This window comes from Acipenser ruthenus, chromosome 27 (assembly GCF_902713425.1).
Source record: "Acipenser ruthenus chromosome 27, fAciRut3.2 maternal haplotype, whole genome shotgun sequence".
Taxonomy (NCBI): Eukaryota; Metazoa; Chordata; class Actinopteri; order Acipenseriformes; family Acipenseridae; genus Acipenser; species Acipenser ruthenus.
The window spans coordinates 3,465,335-3,489,672 of record NC_081215.1 but is presented as its reverse complement, the minus strand read 5'-3'; the positions used below and the strand labels follow the sequence as shown (position 1 = coordinate 3,489,672).

The following is a 24,338-nucleotide window of genomic DNA, read 5'->3' as shown; positions in this document are numbered from 1 at the left end:
TACTTCCATTTTCTGTTCCTCCCTTTAATGTCAGTGATAAAATAACTGGCAAAAACAAACAAAAAACATTGCCCTTTTCCATGTGGCGACCAGTTTCAAACCTTTCCATCCTAGCATGCTAACACTGAAGTCAACTCCATCTCTCCACATGGGAATCAAACCAAATGATGGCTTCTGCCATCCCTACCAATCAAGGGGCAGAGACGGCTTCTGGCATCCCTACAAATCAAGGGGTAGGGACGGCTTCTGGCATCCCTACCAATCAAGGGGTAGAGACGGCTTCTGGCATCCCTACAAATCAAGGGGTAGGGACGGCTTCTGGCATCCCTACAAATCAAGGGGTAGGGACGGCTTCTGGCATCCCTACAAATCAAGGGGTAGGGACGGCTTCTCACTTGATTCTGTCATCTTGTCACTAGAAAAAGTTATTTAATGCATTAAGATGGAAAGGATTCAATAACCGAACACATGGAGTGATCAAAGCCAATTGTATTAAAATATTAATGATCATGGGCTAATGTAGCAGTATAGTGTTGGAAGCCTTTATCCCAGATAGAAGCATGGCTTCATTCTCAGCAGCCAGCCACACCTAATAAAACAATACCTTTTCTGCAAAGATGCTTTTGGCATCTGCCCCTAGGACTATTACCACCCATTCCAAACCGAATATCTGAAAGTGAGGCTAAGGGATCATAGAGAAATTACATAGCTCAATCAAAAACAGACATTTCGACAATTGTACAGCCAATGCAGGACTAGAAATACAGGTACATGTTTTAAAACTTGAAGTTCTGTTAAAAAGTGATTAAAAAAAAAATACAACAATGCATAGCAAATCAATACAAAAATGAAAACAGTAAAATGTGATCAGAATTGGCATCAGATACTTTTACTATCAGGTGTTCTGGCAGCTGATTCTATTTGAGTTCCAGTGCCTTTTAAAAGCTCCAGTTCAGACGGCATTCCGCTTCTAGAGCACAGATTAATTATTGGCCAAAACTACTGGATATGGAAATCCACAATTCAATGAATAAAGACAATGCTGTTTAAGACAGGCCCATAATGTAAACAGCAAACTAGGCATGTACTTTTTAGAACATTAAAAGTTGCCCATATTTAAAAGTGAAATAGAAATGTGGAGAGTACAGAAAATAACAAAACAAAAAATAAAACGCATTAAATAAGAAGCATTAATTGGGTAATATTTCTAAGAAGCTTAAAAGATAACGTTCCAGTTAAACAGCAAGCTTATTCACTGCACGTACAAAATCACAAGTTTGCTTTAATATAAAAAGAGATCTCTTCTGAAGGCTGGGTTTTAAAAATAGATCTAACACTGATCTGTAGTTATATAAGGGCGTGATACTTGCAAGGGATGCTTAAAACTCACAGGATATTAGCATTCACACATTATAATAATTGCCATGTAGGGAAATTGAGTCTCCTGGACACAACAGGGTTAAAAATCAATCTAAGAATGTTCTGTAAGAAACATTCCGTAAGGTGAGTTTCAATGAGCAGCGTATGCTTTAAGAGTTAAACAATCACAGCTACAGTAACCAGTTTGTATTGCATATTTGTTTCAGAACTAGGTTCCCCAACACTGCTTCAGTTATGTATGTCCTATTTAGTTAATTGCTTGCATTTCTTTCGCAACTGCGTATGGAAAAACTGCTATCATAGAACAGTAAAATAAAAAAAAAGATTATAATAAATTAGACCACGTAGACAACTCCTCAGTTTGAGGTTGCTCTGTTTCAATCCTGCAAGGCTAAAACACATCAGCATGGCACGGACCACTTCATTCATTTTCCATATTTTTTTTCTGTACAATAGATTTAATAATTATACAATACACAGCAATCTTAAAAAGACAGCGGCACAGGTATTAATCTCTTCTAGTGTGATGTTTTGAGTTAAACTGAATTATGTTGTCAAGCACAGCTTTTTTTAAAAAAATACATATAAAAAAACAAACAAAAACACACCATCAGCATCAAACCTAGCCCAGTTCCTTTAACCAAATCCTTGAACAAAAATGCAAAGAATGCAACTGGGATCAGAGAAGCACAGACATGTATGGCATGGGGAGGAAAGGGAGAGGTGCTTTTTTGTGTTCAGGATCTCACACACAACTTTCACAGTCCTTCCACCCATCGACCCACCAAACAAAAAAAATAAATATTACAGTCAAACGGAATTGCAGGGATTTGTTCCCTTCAGCCAATAACAAAAGCAAAAAAAGCAAAACAAAAAACAGGTTAGTCCGTTCACTTGTCCTGCAGAAGCCTGCCCATCGCAGACAGATGGCTGTGACGTCACTGTTCAGGAAGTCATGGAGGGGGAAGGTGAGTGATTGGTTTGTGCTCTGGAATCCTCCTCCCCCCCCCGGCTGGCCCCGCCCCTCTGCAGCGATGGTGCTGTCAAGCTTCGTCGCTGTGACTCACTGCCTCCGGTCCTCCGTTTCAGATCTGGAGAAAGCCATCACCACGTCCTCAGCACCTGCAGGAGAGAGATTGGTACATTATCCATCGCCGAGTTACCGAGCCGATTGTGTGCAGAGGTCCAGCTTATCAGTAACAAGTGTGCAAAGGAGCTAAGCTCCCAACTTTGTCGAACGCAAAATAACAAGCGCAGATTACAGCATTACTAAGGAAAGTAGAGAGAGTGAACAGAAGCAATTTTCAAGATAAATATCTCACAATCACATCTGACAAACGCTTCAGCATTTGCCGATTAGTTTCTAAACCCTAATTCAATTGGGCTGTTACCGACAAAGAAAATATAACTACAATCCGATAACAGCTTTAACATTTCCAGACATGTTTTTTTTTTTTTTTTTTTCAGCTTAATGAGTATTTGCTTTATGCGCTATTGCCAAGTGTCCTGTGTTACACAGGTTTGCAGACAGGACGGTCTTGTAATTGTAGTGTAATAAAGCACAGTGAAAAGCATAGGTAAGCACTGTAAAATACAGAGTGGTATAGCAAACCAGGGTAAACCAATGCATAGTATAACCATGGGACAAAATGTGGTAAAAGTGCAAAAACACTAAATGCATCCCCACCCACAGCAGGTATTGTTCCCATGTTTCTTAGTTCTGTTTAACTACTTCTCACAATGCTGTTTACTATTCCCTGCAATGGAGTGATTGCAACAGCAAAGCCACTCCAAAGGTTTCATGCCACTGTATGTAAAGCGGCTTCTCTTAAGCAGCCTGATTTCACCAGGTCAGCCTTTTCCACCTATTGATTAGCTGTCAACAGTGCTTGATAAGTTTCACTCTCTTGCCTTGTACATCTCTTCTGCTTGAATGAGATATTACCGTGGTTCGGAAATTAAGCCATAAAAGAAAAAGGACATTCAATTAATGTTTTGAACCAGTCTTTCCAGGCTGGTTATTCCCTGACTCCTCATACACAATTCATTAGATAAACTATGTTAGGAATAACTGAATTAACAGTACAGTACTGCAGAAATATTACTTGTCAATTGCGTTGCAAGAATGAAAAACACACGTTCGTACTTGCACCTTTTTTTCAAATGTTATAAGTTCACTTAAGCCAAATATGAAAACATATACTGTGTTAATTTAGTTTCGGGGTGGAAAGGAAATTGCAATTGCGTCTCAAATTAAACTGGCTTCTGCAGAATGGCCTTTTGAACTGCGCTCATCATGAAATGCATGACCCACCGAAAGGTCACAGAATACACAGCGTGCCTGAAACCGTGGTAAGAATTGAGGTGGGCGGGAGCAGGGAGGCTGTGTGATAAACAGAAGCCATACTCAATTTACATTAAGGCAGTGTACTGCGTGCAGATGCAGAGATACTAAACCGTTTAGAAGAAAATTAAATTTTCTCATTTGCAGCCCCCGATCGAAACAGATCTTAACATGCCAGCACTTCTCGCAGTTCTGGTTCTTTTCACGAACGGGGCACAAATGTGTAAATTCGTCAATATTAATGTGCAATGCTACAGAAAATGCAGTGACACTTGCACTTTGTTATCCATCCCCCTCATGACGGTGTGTGTAAATGCAGAGATACACAAGACACTGCTAGAAACCTTTTGTCAAAAAACAGAATTATTGTAAAATCACACAGTTTTGGTTTCTCTGAAGCAGAAAGAAAGACGCCTGCTCCATCAGCCTGGATTCACGGCAGCTCCTTGATGTATTGCTTTGCAAGCAAGGACATTCTCCACTGAACAGGTTTACATGACCTGAACCCCTGACCCGAAAAGTCTAAATCTAAATTGATGTTTCCAAGCATGAAGTATGGAATTCTCCTCCAAACAGAATGAAACTACCTCTGTCTATTAAAAACGCTTCAAGACACACAGTCAGTTATGTTTTATGTAGCAAAAAAAGAATGCAATTGGTTTAAACTCTATAGAAAGGCATTTGCCATAACCAGTCAGATAATTTCAAATAAGTCTGAATACAGTAGCAAGAACCTCAAAGTGAATTCTACAGTAATCTAGCAAATTGAGTTAAAGTAAAGAAAACGAGACCCCTGTTTAAATGGAAATCAAGTTAAATTAATATTTGTTATAATGCATATGTACACAGTAGCATTTCTGGTTTATGGGATTATAGAAGAAATCGCAAATGGAATAATAATAATAATAATAATAATAATAATAATAATAATAATAATATTAATAATAATAATATTATATAGACAGGTTTAATAAAATACAAAATTCATTATTTTCACATCAGTCATAAATCGTAGGGATATGCTCTTGTTGATGTATACAATCTTACAGATATGAATGTGTTTATGAATTTAATGGAGAGTGCAATTATAAGGATCTGATCTTTGTAGTCTCCTGTGCAATTACCAAAATTAGTAGGAGAATCAGGTGCAAGCTTGTATACTTTCCATTCCATTCATTTTCCGAACAAGTTTCGTTACATAATGTTTGCAAGCAGGGTCCCCATACAGAAACACTTCTCCCCAGCTAGAGCAGACAATAATCATAGAAACCGAACACCTTGATGAATTTAACTGGAGCAGGAAAAGCAAAAGTAGGACACTGTCCTGATTAAACATTGATCACCAGGGTGTGCCTTCTGCCACTTTCCTCTTCAAGCTGTACACCACATGGCACCGTGATAAAGACAGACACGGCGAATTAGCAATCTGCTCAACATCAAACACAAATAATGAGGACTTTTCCATAAAGGTTTCATGCCGACCTAATAACCACGGTACAATAATCAGCATCAAGAGGGTACAGTTTAAGATCTTGGCTGCGCATCCCTTTCATGTGGACTTCCACCTTCCATGCTCTTCCCAGCAGAGGGCACGCTATTAACTAGATATGACAGGCCACCTCGATCCGAGCCAGGCGACGAAGTTCTGAGGATGACGATGAAGAGGAGAACGTACAGGAAATTCAATTTCTCAGAACTGACAGGTGTGCGCTTGCATCTCATCATTTCTATTAACATGTACTCTTCTGGAGTACACAGTACCTCCCGGTGCTCAACTGTTGCAAATGCAATGTATTTATTTATTTTGTTAACATAGCAAACAGCACCACCAGATGGACAAAATGATGTAACTACAGTGAGGGACCATTCTCACAAAGCCTCTGTGAACTCTGCAATGCACTAAACTTAGGCTGTATAACATAACACAGGAGGTTTGGAATGTACTGCAGGCTGGATGACTAGTGGCTGGTAGCTGCTACTCTACCAGCAGTGCCAGGATTAGCTCATTGAGATAAATGATAGATGAGTCTGCCAGAGCCAGTCACAGCACTGCAAGGCAGTAAAGGATAGCTGTAGGGTAGCAGATGGAAGCAGATGCCATGGCAATATGATGTCACCACTACAGTCGAGCCAGATTTGCAATGTCCTGTTCCCCTGCCACGTCACCACAGCCGCAGTGTTAGAAGAGCTTATGTCGCTAGGGTGTTGATTCCTGGGAAGCGGGGCTGCAAGAAGCAGCATGCCCTTCTGGTATGTTTGAGGGCGTTCCTAACCTCTGTGATCGGTTTCAATGCACCCATGGGCCGTCCAGGAAAGCTCTTAAAGCCTACTTTAGGTACTGCACCTCTTTCTTTTCTGGATTTGTATGAAAAAACATATTCCAAAAGTCCTTGACTTAGATTTGTATACTTTTTCCTTCAGAGATTATTATTGAGTGTTTAAAATTACGGAGGATATCAATCGTCTTACAATATTAGAAACCTTTATATTCAAACTTTAAATCCCTATTTCATAAGGAACAGAAACTTGCATACCCAAGATACATGCCACTGATATATACAGCGCTGCCCAGGTCACATTCAACGAGTCAAGACGACTAGAATAAATTAAACCAATTAACTAGAACTCAACAGCCTGTCTCTCTGATATGCCCCCTGCCCCACCTTTAGGAAAAACCACTGGAGTGTTCTTCTGCACTCCACAACATTAACCTCTCTCCAAGCAGCTCGGGCCTTAAATATCCCCCCAGCCAGAACACTGAGCAGTGTCGCCTAGCAACGGCTGCAAATCAGATTACATCATCAACTGGATGACTGCTAAACCCTTAGAACCAGCAGCTGGTAGGGTTTCTATCTTTGTTAAGTTTACACAATGTTTTCTTTTTGATTCTGCTGGAATCCACATGGGGGTGTGACAGAGTTTAAAAACAAGACTATTTTTTTTAACCTTTCTAAATCAAGCCCTGATATTTCTTTAAAACATTTCTCCTGAATAAATGTATTTAGCTCTGCCCTTTCCTCTCGAGTCGTGTGTTTGCAGACCTCCCCAGGATACATACGCTGTACAGCATCACATAGGCTGGACTGGGTTTACAGAATTACCAGCCTCCTTTCGAGTACAGAATATCAGCACCAGCGTGACCCTCTTACTGCAGGGCAGGGCATGGTCATGAAGGGTCTTCACCTGCAGCATTAACCTGCGTGTCGCAACTCTAAAAGCTAAACATGGCTAAACCGCAGAAAAATTATATTCCGCAGCATAGAAAGGCTTTTTCTCAGAAACATCCTGAAATAAAAAAAACACACAAATTGAAGTCTTCCCAGAAAATCGGGTTAACATTTTCCTTTTAGGCATTTCATTGAATTGTACAGCTTCCTTATACACTGTAGCCATGGACACGTTCGCTTCTACACTGCGCACATGCAGAGTTCTTTCAGTTCTGTGGTAGTCAGAGCAGATCTATTAAAAGACTCCTGACTCCCAGAGGCGAGAGCACAGTTGTGAAGTCAAAGGGCAGCACTGAACGGGAGTAATTATTTGTTGTCTGTTCCTCACTACTTGGCTATGGGCTAGCAGGACGAGCAGGCTGTGTGCATTGTGGTTTTCAACATCCCCTGCCTTTCCTACATGCCAAGGTTGTTTATACATAGTTCTTCATATTTTTGTATCTAAAATTAGGCTACACGTTACAGAGCTGTAAAAAGCTTTTCAGCTGGCTGTCCGTGCTGCTGTAGAATGACTAGCTGATAAAACTTGACACTTACAGCATTAGGTGTTATTTCTTTCATTCCTATCACACCACCTCTCACACATAGACATGCAAGTCCAATGATGTAGTTTTTCCTGGGCCATGTGCTGCAAGATGCAATTTTTCGATAAAAAAAAAAATAGTTTGACAGAAATCTGTATTTTTTTCCCCATTGCTTTGTAAGGGAAACAATGACATCCTCATAGAGGTTATCATGCATTTGCGGCTTCCATATGTCTCAATATATATGTCCCAATTACTTTTTTTAATACTAATTAAAAGCGAGAAGTTTTTAAAATGTTAACAGTTTACATGAGCGTTACAGCCCCTTTATCTTTAAGGATTAGCTAACTGTAGCATCTCACTTATTTTTTTGTGATTTTCTAACGTCTTTCTAAACAATTAGTACCAAACAAAAACAAACAAATGGAAGTGCTGCTTCACACATCTCTCTCATTAAAGATTCACAATTCTAATTAGCTCAGTTAAATATATAAAAAACAACATATGCCTTTTATCAAATCTGATTACACCCACCTAACAGCAAGCATATGCGAGACCTCTGGTTCACAGAGATCAGAGCACCTCTACTTGTTAGTCTGGGTAAAAACACGCCTTCTGCATAAAACCTGAAACACAAAAGGCCCCCAGATTCCTACATTACAAGACTACGCTATCAAACAGAGATAATAAACAACATAGTATCTGCTTATTGCCAGAATGATTCTACTTTAACGCTTGTACCAGCTCAAGCACTGCTACTGTACTATCCCGCTGTTTTCCACAACTCAATTTTAACTATTTCAACTGGAGGATGTGAGGGCTGCTAGCACCTTGGTGACACAGCCTCTAAAGCAGCTCAGGGATGGAAATAAGACTCCTATTGCATAGCAGTTCCATGTTTACTACGAGCTTGATTAGCCACAGCGTGTAGGTAACAAGCTGAGGTGTGTCTTATTAAAACAGGAATGGATCAAAATGTTATACGATGGGAGTCTTATTTCCATCCATGCAGCTAGTGGCATCAGCTTTACACTGAAGTCATTGAGAAAGCGATTTGGCAATGACGAAATGCAAAAGCTCCCAGTTAACTGTGTTACTGTACTGGACAGATCTCTCATTCAATTTGACTGATGGTTCAGGCCCCTGATGCTTTGTACTCAAAGTCCACAGAGCTGCTTCCTAATGCCCAAACGCAATTAAGTGTTTGAAGCTTAATCCAGTTTTTTAGGTGAGCGAGATCAACTTGGGAAGCGCAATTCAGAGCCTATCTTCTGATTGACAGTCACACACCATCATGAGCTTGGAAGCAGGGGCAGCTATTTATATTAAGTGTCAGAACATGATGTGTATTCATTTTAAAATGAGATACAGGAACACATACTTTTAAATTGATTAATTCCACAATTTGGTAACTAAACCACAGTCTATAAACTCAGTCGCCTCTCGCTCTAGTTGAAAGTTTTGTTACTGGAACGTACTGATGTGTAGCCAATAAGGAGTAAATGCAGAGTCTGACGTTTTATTTTTAAAATATAGCAACTGAAAGGGGAGCACAGCTATCGTAGACAACAGAAAAACTGATGTGTCTACTGCAAAACTGGCAAACAAGCAAGATTTATTGCCATCTTCATACAGCACTCTGTTTACAGACACATTAGCGAGGATTAGTAAAGAGATACATTTCCTTGATGATTTCTTATCGTGTCTGGATGCATCCGTCAACGTTTGTATACACTGGATCTCCCGACCTGTTATAAAACAGCTTTATTCCTGCATTCATCTCTTGTTTTCTATTAAATCTGATCCTCTTTAAATGAGGCTTAATTGCCACTTGGGTCTTCCCTGGTAACATAAATAAAACAAAAGCACCAATGATGTAAATGAAAAACAATGAGGATGCGAAAGAAAAGGGTTTTTAGAAATTTTCATAAGTTCTCAGTTGGTCCAGGATAAGGACCATACATACATGATCTATGGGGATCAGGTTTAAATCCCAATCTGGCATGGGTAATCAAAGCTCTGTGTACACTGAAGAACATGACACAGCAAGTTTCTGCTCGGTCATCAGGGATAAAGTGAGGCTGGCTGTACGACTAGTACTGCACAATAAACTAACCTTTCGAACCTGCCATCGTTAAATTACTTTTCCAGTGTCACCTATAAGTGCTTCTTTTCAAAACGTGCATCAGTCTCTTCCACAAGGCAATGACGGAAGTCAACGTATCCTTCGGATTATCAGCAGACAATGTTAATACAAGGCTGTCCCTTGTTCTTTCATCTCTGTTTCTGTGGGAGTGTGTGTTTGGGAACAAAGTGAAGCTCTTAGGAAGAATGTATTGTATTGTATGTCTGGAGAACCTGGATCAATATCTCTAGTCTTCACTACACCAGGAGAGCTTGGTTTACATCTCATCCATAGATGCCATGTGGGATCAATAGAGGAGAATGTTGAGGCATCAGATCATGTAACATGGGGGAAAACGCACTGTAAAAACTCAGATCAGTATTAAAAAAAACTGCTTCTGCATTTTTTGCTTTGCTGGTTATAATTAAGCACTAATTTCCAACACGTCGATTGCACTTGTATTTGATTCATTTAAATAAACAGCAAGCTTGATTAGAGACGTTGCCAAACCAGCAGCTTACACTTTGAGGTGAGCATGTCTGGGGTGTACGCTTTGCTCAGCCAAGTAAAAAAACAGGACATGAAGTGTTGAAAGTGAAAACATGCTCTGTGAGGTGTATGAACAGTGTGCCATTTTAACCTAGAACCAACAAAGGGATGAGCTGTTTACAACTTGAGAATGAGAACATCGATTTGTGTGACAATCACTCTGCACATGAGAAAAGATGGCAGAGAAGCACTGAAGAGCTCCTTTAATTCAATGCAAAAGGGATTACCTTCTTCAATACCCTCTTATGCAGATATTCGGGTGTGCGCTTTGTAAGCCAAGGAGGACCCTATCAGGTTTCACCTGAAATGGTAAATTAGCCCAGTCAACACCAATGGCCCTAGCTTTTAGAGAGCTTATCCCAATAATCATTTTGTGCAGCACTGCATCCAAGGTACAGTAATACCTTGATTTGAACATGTTGATGCCTCTAAGGTGCGCTCCAGACAGTATCCAGCACCCATAAGAAGCATTTTGCAAAAATGAGTTAACTTAATCCTACCCAAATAGATAAGCCCAAGAACTGCAATGCTTAATCACCTCCAGACACAGACAGTGAAATACATTTCCAGACAAATGTTTTTTCAGCTTGAGTCGATGCAAATCCCCGAATGACTATGGTCACCTGCAGGGCTTTGTATGATTTTTTTTACTTGCAAATACAATATGCATTCTGAGGCTGTCCTGCACTTGTGTCAAGCAGACTGGGGCATTGCAGAGAGTCTAATAGTCTAATCAGTATTCACTTTGAAGCTTGTTTAGGCCGTGGCTGAGAGAAAGAGAAAAAACAAACCTAAAAAATAAATAAAAAAATACCCACACAGCAAAACTTGTTGGCTGAACGTAGAAAGCGAATTATTACCAGGCAGCAGAAAAGCAAGTCTAAAAGAAAAGAAAGAAGGTGAAAATGAAACGTCTCCCACCATCAGCTGATAATTACCACGCCAGCTTCGCTCCTGCCTTGTTAATGAGGTGCTGCTCGTCTTTCTTAGCCGTGCTGCTGCTCCGAACCATGGGAGACATGATTGGGCTACGGTGATTAGCGTCGCCATGGAAACCCTTCAACCGCTGCCTCTCACTCAGTAAGATAGTTATACTGTCTGATCAAGATCAGCTGCACCGGGGTTCAAACTGGAGGGTGGCGAAAACACCAAAAAGCACACAAAACAAACCCGTTTCCACATATAAATTAGACCAACACTAATTTCCCCCTGTGCAGGACAATTGCCCTGCTACAGGTATGTTTAAAAGAAAACAGTAAAGAAAAAGGAAAGAATGTACACTTACATGCTGAATACAGTAATTACGTGTCCTTTCTCTTGAAAAAACTATCCAGCGTAGATTGCTCCTCACGCCCATTGCCTGGTTGCAGTTTGTGTGAAGATGACGGACAGGCAACAATTGCATTCGTCATGCATGATTCGTACAACAATAGGTCATCTTTGAATTAGTCAACCATGGTGTTTGTTTTCACTGAGAGACTAACACACTTGACGCTGAAGAAGTTCAGCGTCAGTCAGTACAGAGATCGTTGTATCCGGGTCGATCCTGTACGTGATCGTTCTAATAGGGCTAATTTGCATTGAAAAAATCGGTTCTTGCTGTTGGGATCGTTATAAACAGGTGTTCGTTATAAGAAGGGTTCGTTATAGTGAAGTTAGCCTGTATTACATGAACATTGGGATATTAGATCATGTAATACACACTCTTGCATAATGTTTCTTTGTTCAATTTCTTTCCACTTCCCAAAGCTAATTTTCACGATCCAAGATGTTCATTTATTCTTTTTAAAAGATGGCTTTATATGCATAGTTAAACTAACATATTAGCACGGCATTCTAATGTGCAGAACATATTTATCCCACAACGCATTACATACACAGTATGCAAGTGAGCAATTAAAACTAGCTGAATGTAATTTGTGACTGCAAACTAGGATACAAAGACGGAATCTGTGAAAGATTTCTTCAAAACAAACTTCAGGTAACATATTCTCTGTTAAATGTAAAGCAGAAAGACTGTTGAATTCAGAAAGAGGTTTAAAATCAATTACATGTTTAGTTATCTTTTACTGCAGAAGTTAATCTTTGGGGATTTTAAATGCTAAATGAAAAGTGACGGAGAGCATCTTATGATGATTGATTACAAACATTCCCAGTATGGGTGTGCTGTTACTCCCTTTAAGAAGTATTTTAAAAAAATCGACAGATATTAAATAACTCTGTTGATTTCGAAACAGAAAAGGCTGTCCTTCCCTCACCTTTACAATGAGTACTAATCAATAGCTATACCTCACTAGAGGAGTCAGAAACCATCTTATGCATACAACATTTAAATATACAGGGGTACACAATGTAGCACTTTTAAAAGACAAAAAATACTAAACCTACCGTTTAATATGGAATATGCCGATCACACCAACATCTTACCGCTGAGATTAAAAATGTATTGCAATTCATTTAACATCTGCAGGTATGCTAATCAGCCAATTAAAAATATCTCAAATGCAAATGAGGACTTTATAGGCTTTTCAACAAGCATGCTGCTTATGCAAGCCGTGTCCTATATCTGACAGGTAATGTTTTCTAATGAAAAACACAAAGCATGAAACAGAATCTGGATCCAGATGACGGACTTCCAAGCTGTGTTTGACTTATCATAGCATGGTCACTGGTGTTGGCTGCCCCAAATTTCTTTTCAGCTAGGTCGAGTCCAAGGTCTGCACTCTAATAATTTTACAGTGATTGTAACTTTAAGGAACAAAAACAAAGCAGCATTCAGGCTACATTATTATCAGTACTGTACTCCATCACTGCATCCTGTTTCATACTGGGAGCCTCTGCAAACAATGGCTGCTCTGTATTCTGTTAAGAATGTCTTTGTTCTTGTAATCTCCAGTTAGAGCCTCACATTTTGTTCTGCAACCCAATGCGATGGCACTGCTTGATACATACAGTTATGTTTGTGCAGCATACCCACGGTGCATTGAAGGGGACGAGATTCCTGCTCTGGAGGTCGACAGAAGAGGACCACAGTATCACTAACAGCACCTTGCATTAAGGTGCCCCAATGCAGCATCTTTTTCAGTCGCAGTTTCGTTCAGATGTGATCAGTCTGTCTGTGTGCGGCGGTTGCAGACCAAAACTGACTGAGACCGATTAGTCATAAGGGTGTCAACCAATGGTGAAGCAGGTTAAAGTGACGTGGCTTGTGATTTGACTTAGTATTTGGACCTGTGAACCTGACAGCTTTAGTTCCACAGGTAAAAATACATTAGTCTTGAATTGAGTGTTCCGACTTCAAAAATACCAAATATGTGCACAATTGAATAGTTTTTTTTAGGTGTTTACTAATCAAAGGTAAATGATCAATTTACCTTTTTATTATCAAATCTACTGGCAGCCTATATTTTCTTGTTGCGCTAAAATGTAAGTAATCTCCAATAGGTCATAAATCACAAGCCCCTAGATCCACACGCTGAATTAACAGGTTGGATTTTATTTACCACAGGCTAAAGTGTAGTAGACAAACTATACAAAAGTCAAACGCTGTCTGAAACGTTGGCACGGTGTAAATGGTCAATAGCTAAATTAATAGGCTAAGCGCTTCTTTTTGGTTGCCTCGCGGCGCTGTCTCTGCTGTCTAATCAGCATACGATGCCATGCATAATATGAGGGTCGCTATGTTGGGCTAAGTTAATGCAAAAATGTGTACAGGGCAGTGTTAATTACATTTGCATACATAGTAATCACCAAGATCTAGTTGTCAGTCTAATTCAGTCTTAGCAGTGTGCGACACCCAGTCGGGAAAAACTCAATTGTGACATCAAACCAAAACTGAGCACAACTGATCACAGAATCTGTGCAAACTCAGATGAGAGGAGTCGGGATGGCTTGAGTCGGGCTGCGTGCGGCGGGCTTAAGAGTGCAAGTGAAAACACTATGCCCAATAAATCACACATTTAGACAATATCTTGAGTCCATTTATCTGTGACTAGATTATGTAGAAACAGAAGTCAAGAACAGAGCCAAGGGGGAGACTTCTGCTGCCAAGAAGGTCTAATGAGTTTGAAGGATCAGGTTGGGAAGGTAGAAGGATTTTCCACTCACATGATTACCGTGTGTACAGCAGCATTAAGAAAGACGATGCACACTTTTCTAATTTCAAAAATAAATCTGCATTAAAATCAAGCAGATTTCCCCCAGTTTGTCATCATTAATCTTGATAGACAGGAGGCATTGCAATGCAAGCAAGAAAATGTGTGGCAAATCGCACCTCATTCTGTCGACTGAGCTGTTTTAAGATCAGCAGTTTCTGATTTGTGAGTGCAAAACCCCAAGCTACCTATCTGATCATTCGTTATCAGTTGATGCAGGTCCCCGCCTTTTAAAAAAAAAAAAAAAAAAAAAAAAAAGATTAAATTAACACTGTGTCAGTCTAATTGCGTCTCTAGAAATCTCAATAACGCTAGCGAGATCATGTTTAAATCATTATTTCATAACTAAAGGATTACATTAATAACGTTTGCAAATCTAGTACTGTCCTGTTCCCGGTAGGGTGAAAGTATAAAATGAACTGCATACCTATAAGCTTCCAAAAAATGTATTTCTAATATATTTATTATACTGTATCGGATAACATGCAAGCTCAGGTACCGGAATACTGGCATGATTTGCAATCTGCTGTTCGATGTTCCTGTAAAACCCTCCATTTGTTTTCATCTCATGATAGAAGCAGTTAATGCAGAACTGGCAGTTAAAACTCTCATCGGACTCAAAGCACTAATTATGAAATATGAAGACAAGGTGAAATTGGATATCCGTATACATCAATAGCCTTCTTTTGGATAAAGATGTTTGCATTTGTAATCAAGCCCAGATGTGTCCTGTGTTGCTGACTAACCAGGAAATCCTATGAAAAGCCGTGGTTTTCATAGGCGCTCGTTTTAAGCAATGGCTTGTGAGTCACACGCACACACTCCCTGTCTACTCAGACACTGGTCATACTATAACATCTATAAAATGACTCGGAAAGCTGTTACACAAGATTAAGAATAGCTTAAACAATTAAGCTTGTCAGGTTTAACAGATTACTTTAGCCCTGAAATTATCCCTAAAAAAAAAAAAAAAAGGAATAAAAAATATATATACACATTTATTTTTTATAAAGTACAGTTCTGAATGGAAACTGCTGTAAGTAAAGCACTGAGTAACTTGCTCATTTATTTCTAAATAAATAGAACTAAGCTGCTGTAAGTAACGTTGAATTATCTCGGGACAGTTTGAGACAATGCAAGCCTTATTGTGGCTTGCTTTCTGCAGGATAATCTTGTTTGCTGCAGAAATGTTATCCTGCCTTACAGTACCCCACACAATGAACATTCAATGAACATTCAATATTAACCCATTCACTGCCCTATTCCCAGAGCAATTGGGGTTCATAATTCCAAAGCTTACAACGTAATATTTATGTTCATTTCCCTAAGAAAGCTGCATAGGGTTGGATTGCCAAGATTCAGTGCATAATTAAGCATTTCAAATTAATTGTTCACAGTGAAAAATAAATCTGGCAGACTATTGATAAGATCTGCCCAATCAAAGAAGCTAATCCAAGCAATGACCTTCCTGCAGCAGCAATGACACACATGGCCCAGCGTGACAGCTGCGTCTGCTAAATAAACAAATGCTCTGCGTATCATTTCTATGAAAACAGCGCCCCCTGGTGACTTCCACTAAGTAACACATTTATGATTATTTTCAGCAGGCTGGTTTCTACAGACCTGTGCTGGTTACCTAAACACTGTGGCTAATCAAGCTTGAAATAAAACCTGGACTCTGGAGTCTTATTTCCATCCCTGTATTAAAAAATAATAAATACCCTGTAACAGATTAATATAAAACCAAAGATATTAATACAAGAACCCTTTGAACCTGACTTTTTTTTCATAGAAAAAAAATAGGACATAAGTTTACAGTCTTGTAATCTTCTCCTAATCGAGATAATGATATAATGATTCTGAATCTGGCTGTATATAAAATAAAACAGCAATCAAAAACCCACACCCAAACTGATTCCTAATGTAATAATGCTGTTCAGCCTTGGGGCTGAGAAGGTTGGCTTGATCACTCATTTATTGCGTAAACAGGTAAGTGGGAATATTAAATGCTTATCGGGTTTGATCTTACTGTACATGAGAAAATACCATCACTAGATTTATTTTGGCAATGCAGACATTCATTTCAATATTAAAGCACCTACTATAACTTACAAAATAAATGGCACCAAAACAATGCCTTACAAAGGGTTTGTTTGGCTTTTTTGACTTTGTATCTGTCAATACAATAACTTGCCAAGAGATTTTTAAATGGACATGCAGCTTTGGTTCTTGTCACTCTGTGCCAAAGATTCTTTGACAAACTAGCTAAAGCTCTCAGCAAGCTGTTGGAATTTTGGAAACCCTCAAAGCAATATTCATGCAAACTTGGGCTACCTGATTACATTTTTGGTGTATTTCCATTTTCAAAAGGAACGGATATCCCTGTAGACTAACTTAAAGCTTGGCTTGTTATCATATTTTCGTCATATGGTAGCAACCAGATTAATATTGATGCAGACGCTGGCAGCTATGCAGGCTGCAGCTCAGGGTACAGAACATCCCAATACTGCAGGCCTTTCTAGCTGAAGAATTTGTGAAGAGTCTACATTTTTTTATTCTGGCTTTTTAATAGTTTTCTCAATGCATATACCATATTATATAACTAATACTATGCACATGCATGTTGTTAGTTGTTAGTTGTATTTGAAAGCTATATTCAAGTGGGACGTGGGTCGCTGTTTGCAGCTATAACGGTACAGCTATAAACCTGTGCTACTGTAAAACCTCCATTTCCATTCAGATCCTAACCATTTCGGTTAGCAAGTAGTGCTGCACAAACCGATCACGTGATTATTCGGCTTGATCGTTCCACAGAAATCAGGTGAGGGTCACTGGTGTTGACTGGGCAGCAGTGTGGAGTAGTGGTTAGGGCTCTGGACTCTTGACCGGAGGGTTGTGGGTTCAATCCCCAGTGGGGGACACTGCTGTTGTACCCTTGAGCAAGGTACTTTACCTAGATTGCTCCAGTAAAAACCCAACTGTATAAATGGGTAATTGTATGTAAAAATAATGTGATATCTGTATAATGTGAAATAATGTATAATGTGATATCTTGTAACAACTGTAAGTCGCCCTGGATAAGGGCGTCTGCTAAGAAATAAATAATAATAATAATAATAATTTACCACTATGAGTGACAGCTGCCACTCTTAGAATGGTAAATGACCTCAATCAACACTCACGACCCTCAGCTGTGGAGAGGCGTGATCTAAATAATAGAACGATCGCTTTGTGCAGCTTTGTTAGCAAGTAAGAAAGCAAGAGCAGAAGTGGTGCGGTTTTTTACCAGGGGAGATGGGAGAGTGCTGAAGCGCTTACCCTGGAGGTAAGAGAGTGCTGAAGTGCTTACCCTGGTCGATGGGGTGCTGTGGAAGCTGACTCAGCTGGCTGTTAACTACTCCGGAGTAGCTCCGCAGAAAGGCTTCTTCACTTGGGGTCAACTACCAGAGGAAACATCCAGACAACTGCTATCAGGTATGCACTGGTTTCAAATCCACGGTTACTACCTTAGATACTGTAACAAATAATCGTTTACTGTTGATTCTTTAAGATATACTGAACAGTGGCCGTCTGATTAGAGACACACAGGTGAATCAATCTGAATAATCTTAAATAGCCAATAGACCAAAACAGCCTCAGCACAGACAGTCAGGCAGTGTTTAATGCAGCTGATCAGAAGTAAACCACAAGTTATGTTAAGTGGCCTCAAACCAGTTTCGGCTCAATACAAATACAGCCATGGCCAAACGTTATGCATCACCCTATAGAATTAACTAATTTTGCTTCATAAAGGCAAATGAAACCTTTTGTGCTATCATTTTGTAGTTTATTTGACTACATGATGTTAAATACAAGATCTAAATTATGTTCATAAAGTTTTGTTCTTTTTAAATGATGTCTCAATCCTAAAATCCTAGGTGATGCAAAACTTTTGGCCATAGCTGTAGATATATCTAAAAGGCAAGCGTTTCATTACAGTACCCTGGGCACTCCAAAATGAAACAGCGGAAAACTGAAGCTCTGCATATGAAAGAGCTGCGCTGTCCAGGCACAGAGACACTCACGTTGGATCCCATCTTCTTCAGCATGAGCAGGACTCGCACCTTCTGCTCGATGTACATCTCCTCGGGAGTCTTCCCGGGGGCAGCGTCGCTGTTCATCACCCCAGTGCCTGTTACCCTGAAACAGCAAGGACAGGAACGATGACAAATCCACGGCTCTTCCTGCTGTCTTCTACTGACGGAGCTTTATATAACCTGCACAGCCTCAAAACACAAGCCAGTCATGACATGTACTGTGCAACGAGGCGTGGAGACATTTTTTGCAAGCCAGTTTGTTTCTCCATATATGATGCAATCTGTAAACAACGGCCTCAGGAATGGAATGAGACTTGCCAAGTCTTATACTAGCTTGATTTGCCACGGTATAAACTGTGTCCAATTAAGAGCTTAATAAAACCTGCCACTGCTCAAACTGGTATGCAATGGGAGTATTATTTCCATCTATTGTACTGCGCAATCAGTTTGAAAAAATCAACAGATATTGTCACACAAAAAATGTGTATAAGTAAGGGCTTTAAGATGCTGAATATTTTAAAAGTGCAACATGACTATGTAATAGGTCAAATGATCAAGTCAGTTTTGACAGATGATGCTTTTGTTTTCTCAGATCAGGTCTCCATCCAAAGTGACGAGGAAGGGCTCAGTGACACTTTGTAGTGGGAACGTGTCTGAGTAAACAAAGGTCCTCTGTGCAGCTGAAACAATGAGGCAGGTTACTGTAGGAACACAAACACCATCTCTACCTACTGGGATTACTCCAGGACACTGGAATCCACTTCTCTCCTACATTACTGGCTCGAGTTAATTGACCTGAAACAGATTTGAAATCCAGGGCTCAGATTTCATTGAATTCCCTTTGTGAAAAGAGCTTTTGTAGCTACAGACTCAGACTTCAGCACTGGAGCCTTAATCAAATGCAATCTAGATAGAATACCTACTGCAGTATCAGGGGTGGAACATATAGGTTACCACCCACACTGGCTTATATATACACACACACACTGGTACCCAGGCTAGTTGCAACCATGCACAGAAAGCATGGAGGAGAAATGATTTGAATGCACACTATACAGTAAGTATCAGTATTAACAACAGCGTGGCTAATATGACCTTGGCATCACAGGTTTGTCTTTGATGCTCTTGATTCTTTGAATGGTGCCACCTGGTGATTGAATTATTTTAAAGAGATTCAATGATTTTTCTAAAAGCGATACCTTATATCATCTGCTGTTACTAATATTTAATGTATTACCAGATTAATATCTTGGTATGTGTGACCTGTTTGATTAAGGTGGGGAAGCATGTTCGTGTTGCAAGAAATCAGGCCAATGACTGATATTCAGTTTGGAAGCAGAGTGACTGGGTCCCACTCTGCAGAATCATTAAGCTACCCTGCCTCCTTCAAGCTGAACAGCCTTGTGCTGAAGTGCTTATTATAGAGTATGCTTTGAGGCATTCCATCAACAAACAGTTTAATTCTATACACTACAGGAACTACCTTAATTGCTGCAGTAATAATCAGGCAAGAACTGCACTTTTACACAATGAAGGAATTAACCACTCCACTCAATGGGAATGAATACTCTTTATAAGGGCACCCGATGCTGAAAACAATACACACAGTTTTAATGCTTCAAGATTTCGTGTATAAACACTGAAGCTGATTTCTATATTTGACATGCATATCATTAACATTAGTTAAACGGTCAAGAAAAACTGTCAAGGTTTTACCTTGGAAAGCGCATTAATGTTTAAAATACTGACATCCCTACAGTAGTATTTCCACACACACACACACACAGAAAACACAAGTGCCCTGCATACTGGAACAAACACATGACTCATCAACCTGTTAGTCTTCTGTACATTGAAGTACATTTAATCCATTGCCTTCTGTAGTGGGAAATGTGAAAGAGACCTTCTGTTTGTGGGTGCGTGTTTCCTATTTAAAAATGATCAAAATAAAACCAGGAGACAATCCCAAATACTTGCAGCCAGGCAATTACAAGGACAGTGTTATATTCCAATACAAACAGACTCATCCACAGTAGCGATGAGTGAAGGTTGAAAGCAATCCAGCTAAAGAAATACCAATAGCATTGCAGTGCTTTTAAATGTCAGTCAGTAAATGTTTTTTTGTTTAAGGTGCTACTTCAGTATATTTGGAATTGCTTAGTGCTGTAGGAAGCAGCAATGAGAAACAGACCGTGGGACACTCACTTAGAACCAGCTCCCACACCGAACAATACTGGGAGCAGTTAACTATATAAACGCGCCTATAAATGTTTTATGCAAGTTTGTGCACAGCCCTCGTTCCTCCCTCACTCTCAGTAATGACTCACTTTCAATCTAAATTAGAATGAAGGTGCAAGCAGTCACTTCCCACTATGCAAATGCCAGAAGCAGGAGGTCTTTTATGACAAGTACAGAGCATCCCAATACTGCAGGCTGCAGCTCAGAGTACAGAACAACCCAATACTGCAGGCTGCTCTTATACTGTAGAGAGGCAAAAGGGCAAAAGCAATTCTTCCAAAAACCAGAATCTGTATCTGAACCTAAATGAGTCATTTATCAAGGTTTCTGCAGTATAAGCATTTTCATTCATTGTGCTTTTTTTTTTTTTTTGGAATAAAATAACATCTTAGTCTTATAAATCATAAGTGCTGTACATAGAGCAAATCAAATTAATCCTGCAAATCATATTTAATATGTACTGCCATCAGAGTCAGGGTCAATTCCTGTTTTTCAATTCCTTTTTAAAATCAATTCCCAATCCCTTCGAAGGAATTGGAATTAGAATTTAGATTTTAGAGACATCATTGTTGTGATTGTTCAACTGCTTTCATTTGAAGCCAATTTCATTGACTAGCAGTGACTTCAATGGAAGTAATCTGTTGCCACTGTGAGAAGCTTATTTTAACAGAACATTGCTAATTGCAATCTTGATCAATGTGTTGGAATTGATAAAAAGGGAATGAGAATTCTTAGATCTTTTTTCCATGCTGCACTTGTCTTGAAGGAGCGTAGTCTGCACATGTGAATTGCTATTGTGAGTTCAATTCCTTGTAGGAAGACTTTCTTTTAAGACGAGAAACTAGGTACTTTAAGAAAGATGAAATCCATGCTTGTTTTTTAAGGCATGAAGATACTCAGCAGATTCTGCTATTTGGGATAATCCACATGATTTTCTAAGCTTATACAATAGTCTGTTTAATATACAGGATTATAGTTAATGGATTTTGTACAAGCCTTTGGTCTTCATGGTAGCAATGCAAGTAATTAAAGCCCACAGTCAGAAACAGTTCTTTGGTAGAAGGAGTGAAGAGAAAGGAAAATTGTGATCTGCAAGATACTGTATGCTTTGTAATGTACTGCAATTTAGCAATCAAATTTCCCCAGACCCAAGTCAGCGCATACGGTATAATTAATTTATAATGAACCATGGGCTCAAATTAGAAACCCACTGAAATTGAAAACCTATTCAGCTGTAGTTACCTCCCTTTTCATTGCAAAGTGCCCACCACTTACCAAATGAATGACCAGGCTGCAAACGCACTAGCATTACAGCGGGAGAGAACATTCAAATAAACTACTTTACAACACAAGCCAGCTGGATCTATGCTGGCCAGCAATGTTAAATAAAAAGGGATTTTAGATGTCATTTTGTTCTGTGTCAGAGTAACAGGGTGGAGGCTGGGCACAAACTGGCGAACCCGCGCACTGCAAGCGAGCGTCTTAACCACTATACAAAACAGCCAGGCTCGTCTACAGGCGTGGTTTTATAGCTTTTAACAGTGCATCACACAACACTGCCACTATCCCAAAATAACTGCATATCTCTCTATTAGTAAAACTCGACAAGGATTAGCCATCACACAGTGTAGGCACATGTTAGGCCAAACAAACTGCAGGCTGTGGAAAACACTTGGCTTAGTTAATGTCCTGTATATCCTCTTCAGTCACTGTGTGAATAACTGCACCATGTTAAGTTTCCTATCTATATAACCATTTTATAATGCATAGAAGTTTTGGCATAGAGTTCACACAAACCGTTTTAAAATGTCTACAAATTCAAAATGTAAAAATCATGACCGAAGGGGATGGAAATGTGGGACTCCTCAATAAGCAAAGATCCAACCCAGCAGCAAGACTCTGAGAACCACGAGACCCCTGCGACAGCCCCACGTCAGCCTGCTGCCAGCAACCTTATTACAGCTTTCAGAAATCAGACCCTGGCTCCAGCTGCTTCATACCGAAAACACAGAAAAACACATTTTACAAATAGAGGAGACACTAACCCAGGACCTCTCACAAAACAAACTCGGAATGCATACATTCTGCATCGCAAAAGACAGAAGCTAGCTGTACCGTTTTCCTTTGGTGAAGAAATCTACTTCAATATCCAGGAATTGCCCTGGCAAATACACAAGCATAGGGACTACAATGGAGCTCGTTTGTTAACTCAAACGGATGATGGGACTTTCATTTTGTATTTCTTGATTTTTAAATTTGTTTTTTTCGGGTCCTGGAACTAAATCACTGATTTCTAAATGGGATGGGAATTCACAAATGCATGAACCAAGAAATGTATTTTAAAACCAAATCAGAATGGAAAAACAGACTTAACGATAGCTAATAAATGGCTCTTTTTTTAGATATATCTCTCTATCTATGTATATCTGTATCCATGTTCTTACACTACTTTATCTCATTCCAGATATATAATACTCTCGGATGCACTCAGCGAGACAGTAAGTCTATCCTACACTGTGCAAATAAAAAGCACCCAATTACTTTTTAAACCTAGGAGGGTGCGTCTCCACAGAGAGGGGAGTTGCAGGGTGCAGATGTGAGATAGTCGGTAGGGAGGTTTATAAGCCCTGTTGATTTAGAAGGAGGATTTCAATGCCAGCAACCGGCGAAGCAAAATCCCTTCCTCAGCACCCCCAGAGCAGCCCAGAAAACCCACGCGCTGGAACCCCTCCTCCCCTCCCTTCTAATTTAATGATTCGTGACCTTCAGCGAGCAGCAGCTGCCGCCTGCATTTGATTTAATCCCCCTGGGAGGGGGGGGGAGATGCAGCATCCAGAACTTATCTATTTATAGGGAAGGTTGGGCGCAACAGCACTTTCACTTGCTGAAAGAAATAAATAATAGGTAGAAAAATGCCATGTCCCATGCTTCAAGTGTTAGGCTTCAACTGACCTGCTACAGGGGGCAGAAGACTCTTCCTCTTTCTCTGCAGTACAATGGAAGCATGCCAAGATTACAGCCCTCTCCCCTGCACAGCCTGTTGTTTCTGTAGCTGACGGGACTCCACACAATAGAGGGATGTGGCTGCTGTTTGGCCCAGCTGCCTCTAGCTTCCCTGATGTTACCCAGCCCTTCAACTGCAGGCTTTCACTGAGTGACACTGAGCTTTTCTTATTTCTTTAATTGTTTTTTACTTCCTCTCTCTCTCCCTGAAAGCCCCTTGAGATCCTTGCTTTAATGTTTTATTGGAATTCCACCTTTAGCAGCAAATATCCTGGAAGGTAGAAAATAGCAATACGAGATGGATGCATTGACAGCAATACGAGATGGATGCATTGATAGCAATATGAGATGGATGCACTGATAGCAATACGAAATGGATGCACTGATAGCAATACGAGATGGATGCACTGACAGCAGTACGAGATGGATGCATTGATATCAATACGAGATGGATGCATTGACAGCAGTACGAGATGGATGCATTGACAGCAGTACGAGATGGATGCATTGACAGCAATACGAGATGAATGCATTGACAGCAATACGAGATGGATGCACTGACAGCAATACGAGATGGATGCACTGATAGCAATACGAGATGGATGCACTGATAGCAATACGAAATGGATGCACTGATAGCAATACGAAATGGATGCACTGACAGCAATACGAGATGGATGCACTGACAGCAGTACGAGATGGATGCACTGACAGCAGT

General features: G+C 39.9%; 1 protein-coding gene across 2 annotated transcripts in view; it reads right to left on the bottom strand.

Annotated features, from left to right (window-relative positions):
• Positions 1-3: 3 nt before the first annotated feature.
• LOC117432061 (beta-catenin-interacting protein 1) overlaps positions 4-24,338 on the bottom strand; it is a 28,833-nt gene continuing 4,498 nt past the window's right edge. The window contains exons 2-5 of one of the 2 annotated variants that reach the window (XM_034053489.3): positions 19,112-19,174; positions 18,368-18,482; positions 17,653-17,743; positions 4-2,502 (exon numbers count right to left, since the gene is read on the bottom strand). In XM_034053489.3, the coding sequence (XP_033909380.1) occupies positions 2,444-2,502; positions 17,653-17,743; positions 18,368-18,463 (246 nt within the window). In that variant the 5' untranslated portion in view covers positions 18,464-18,482; positions 19,112-19,174 and the 3' untranslated portion in view covers positions 4-2,443. The remainder of the gene's footprint in view (positions 2,503-17,652; positions 17,744-18,367; positions 18,483-19,111; positions 19,175-24,338) is intronic. The other variant, XM_034053488.3, reaches the window with a different exon arrangement.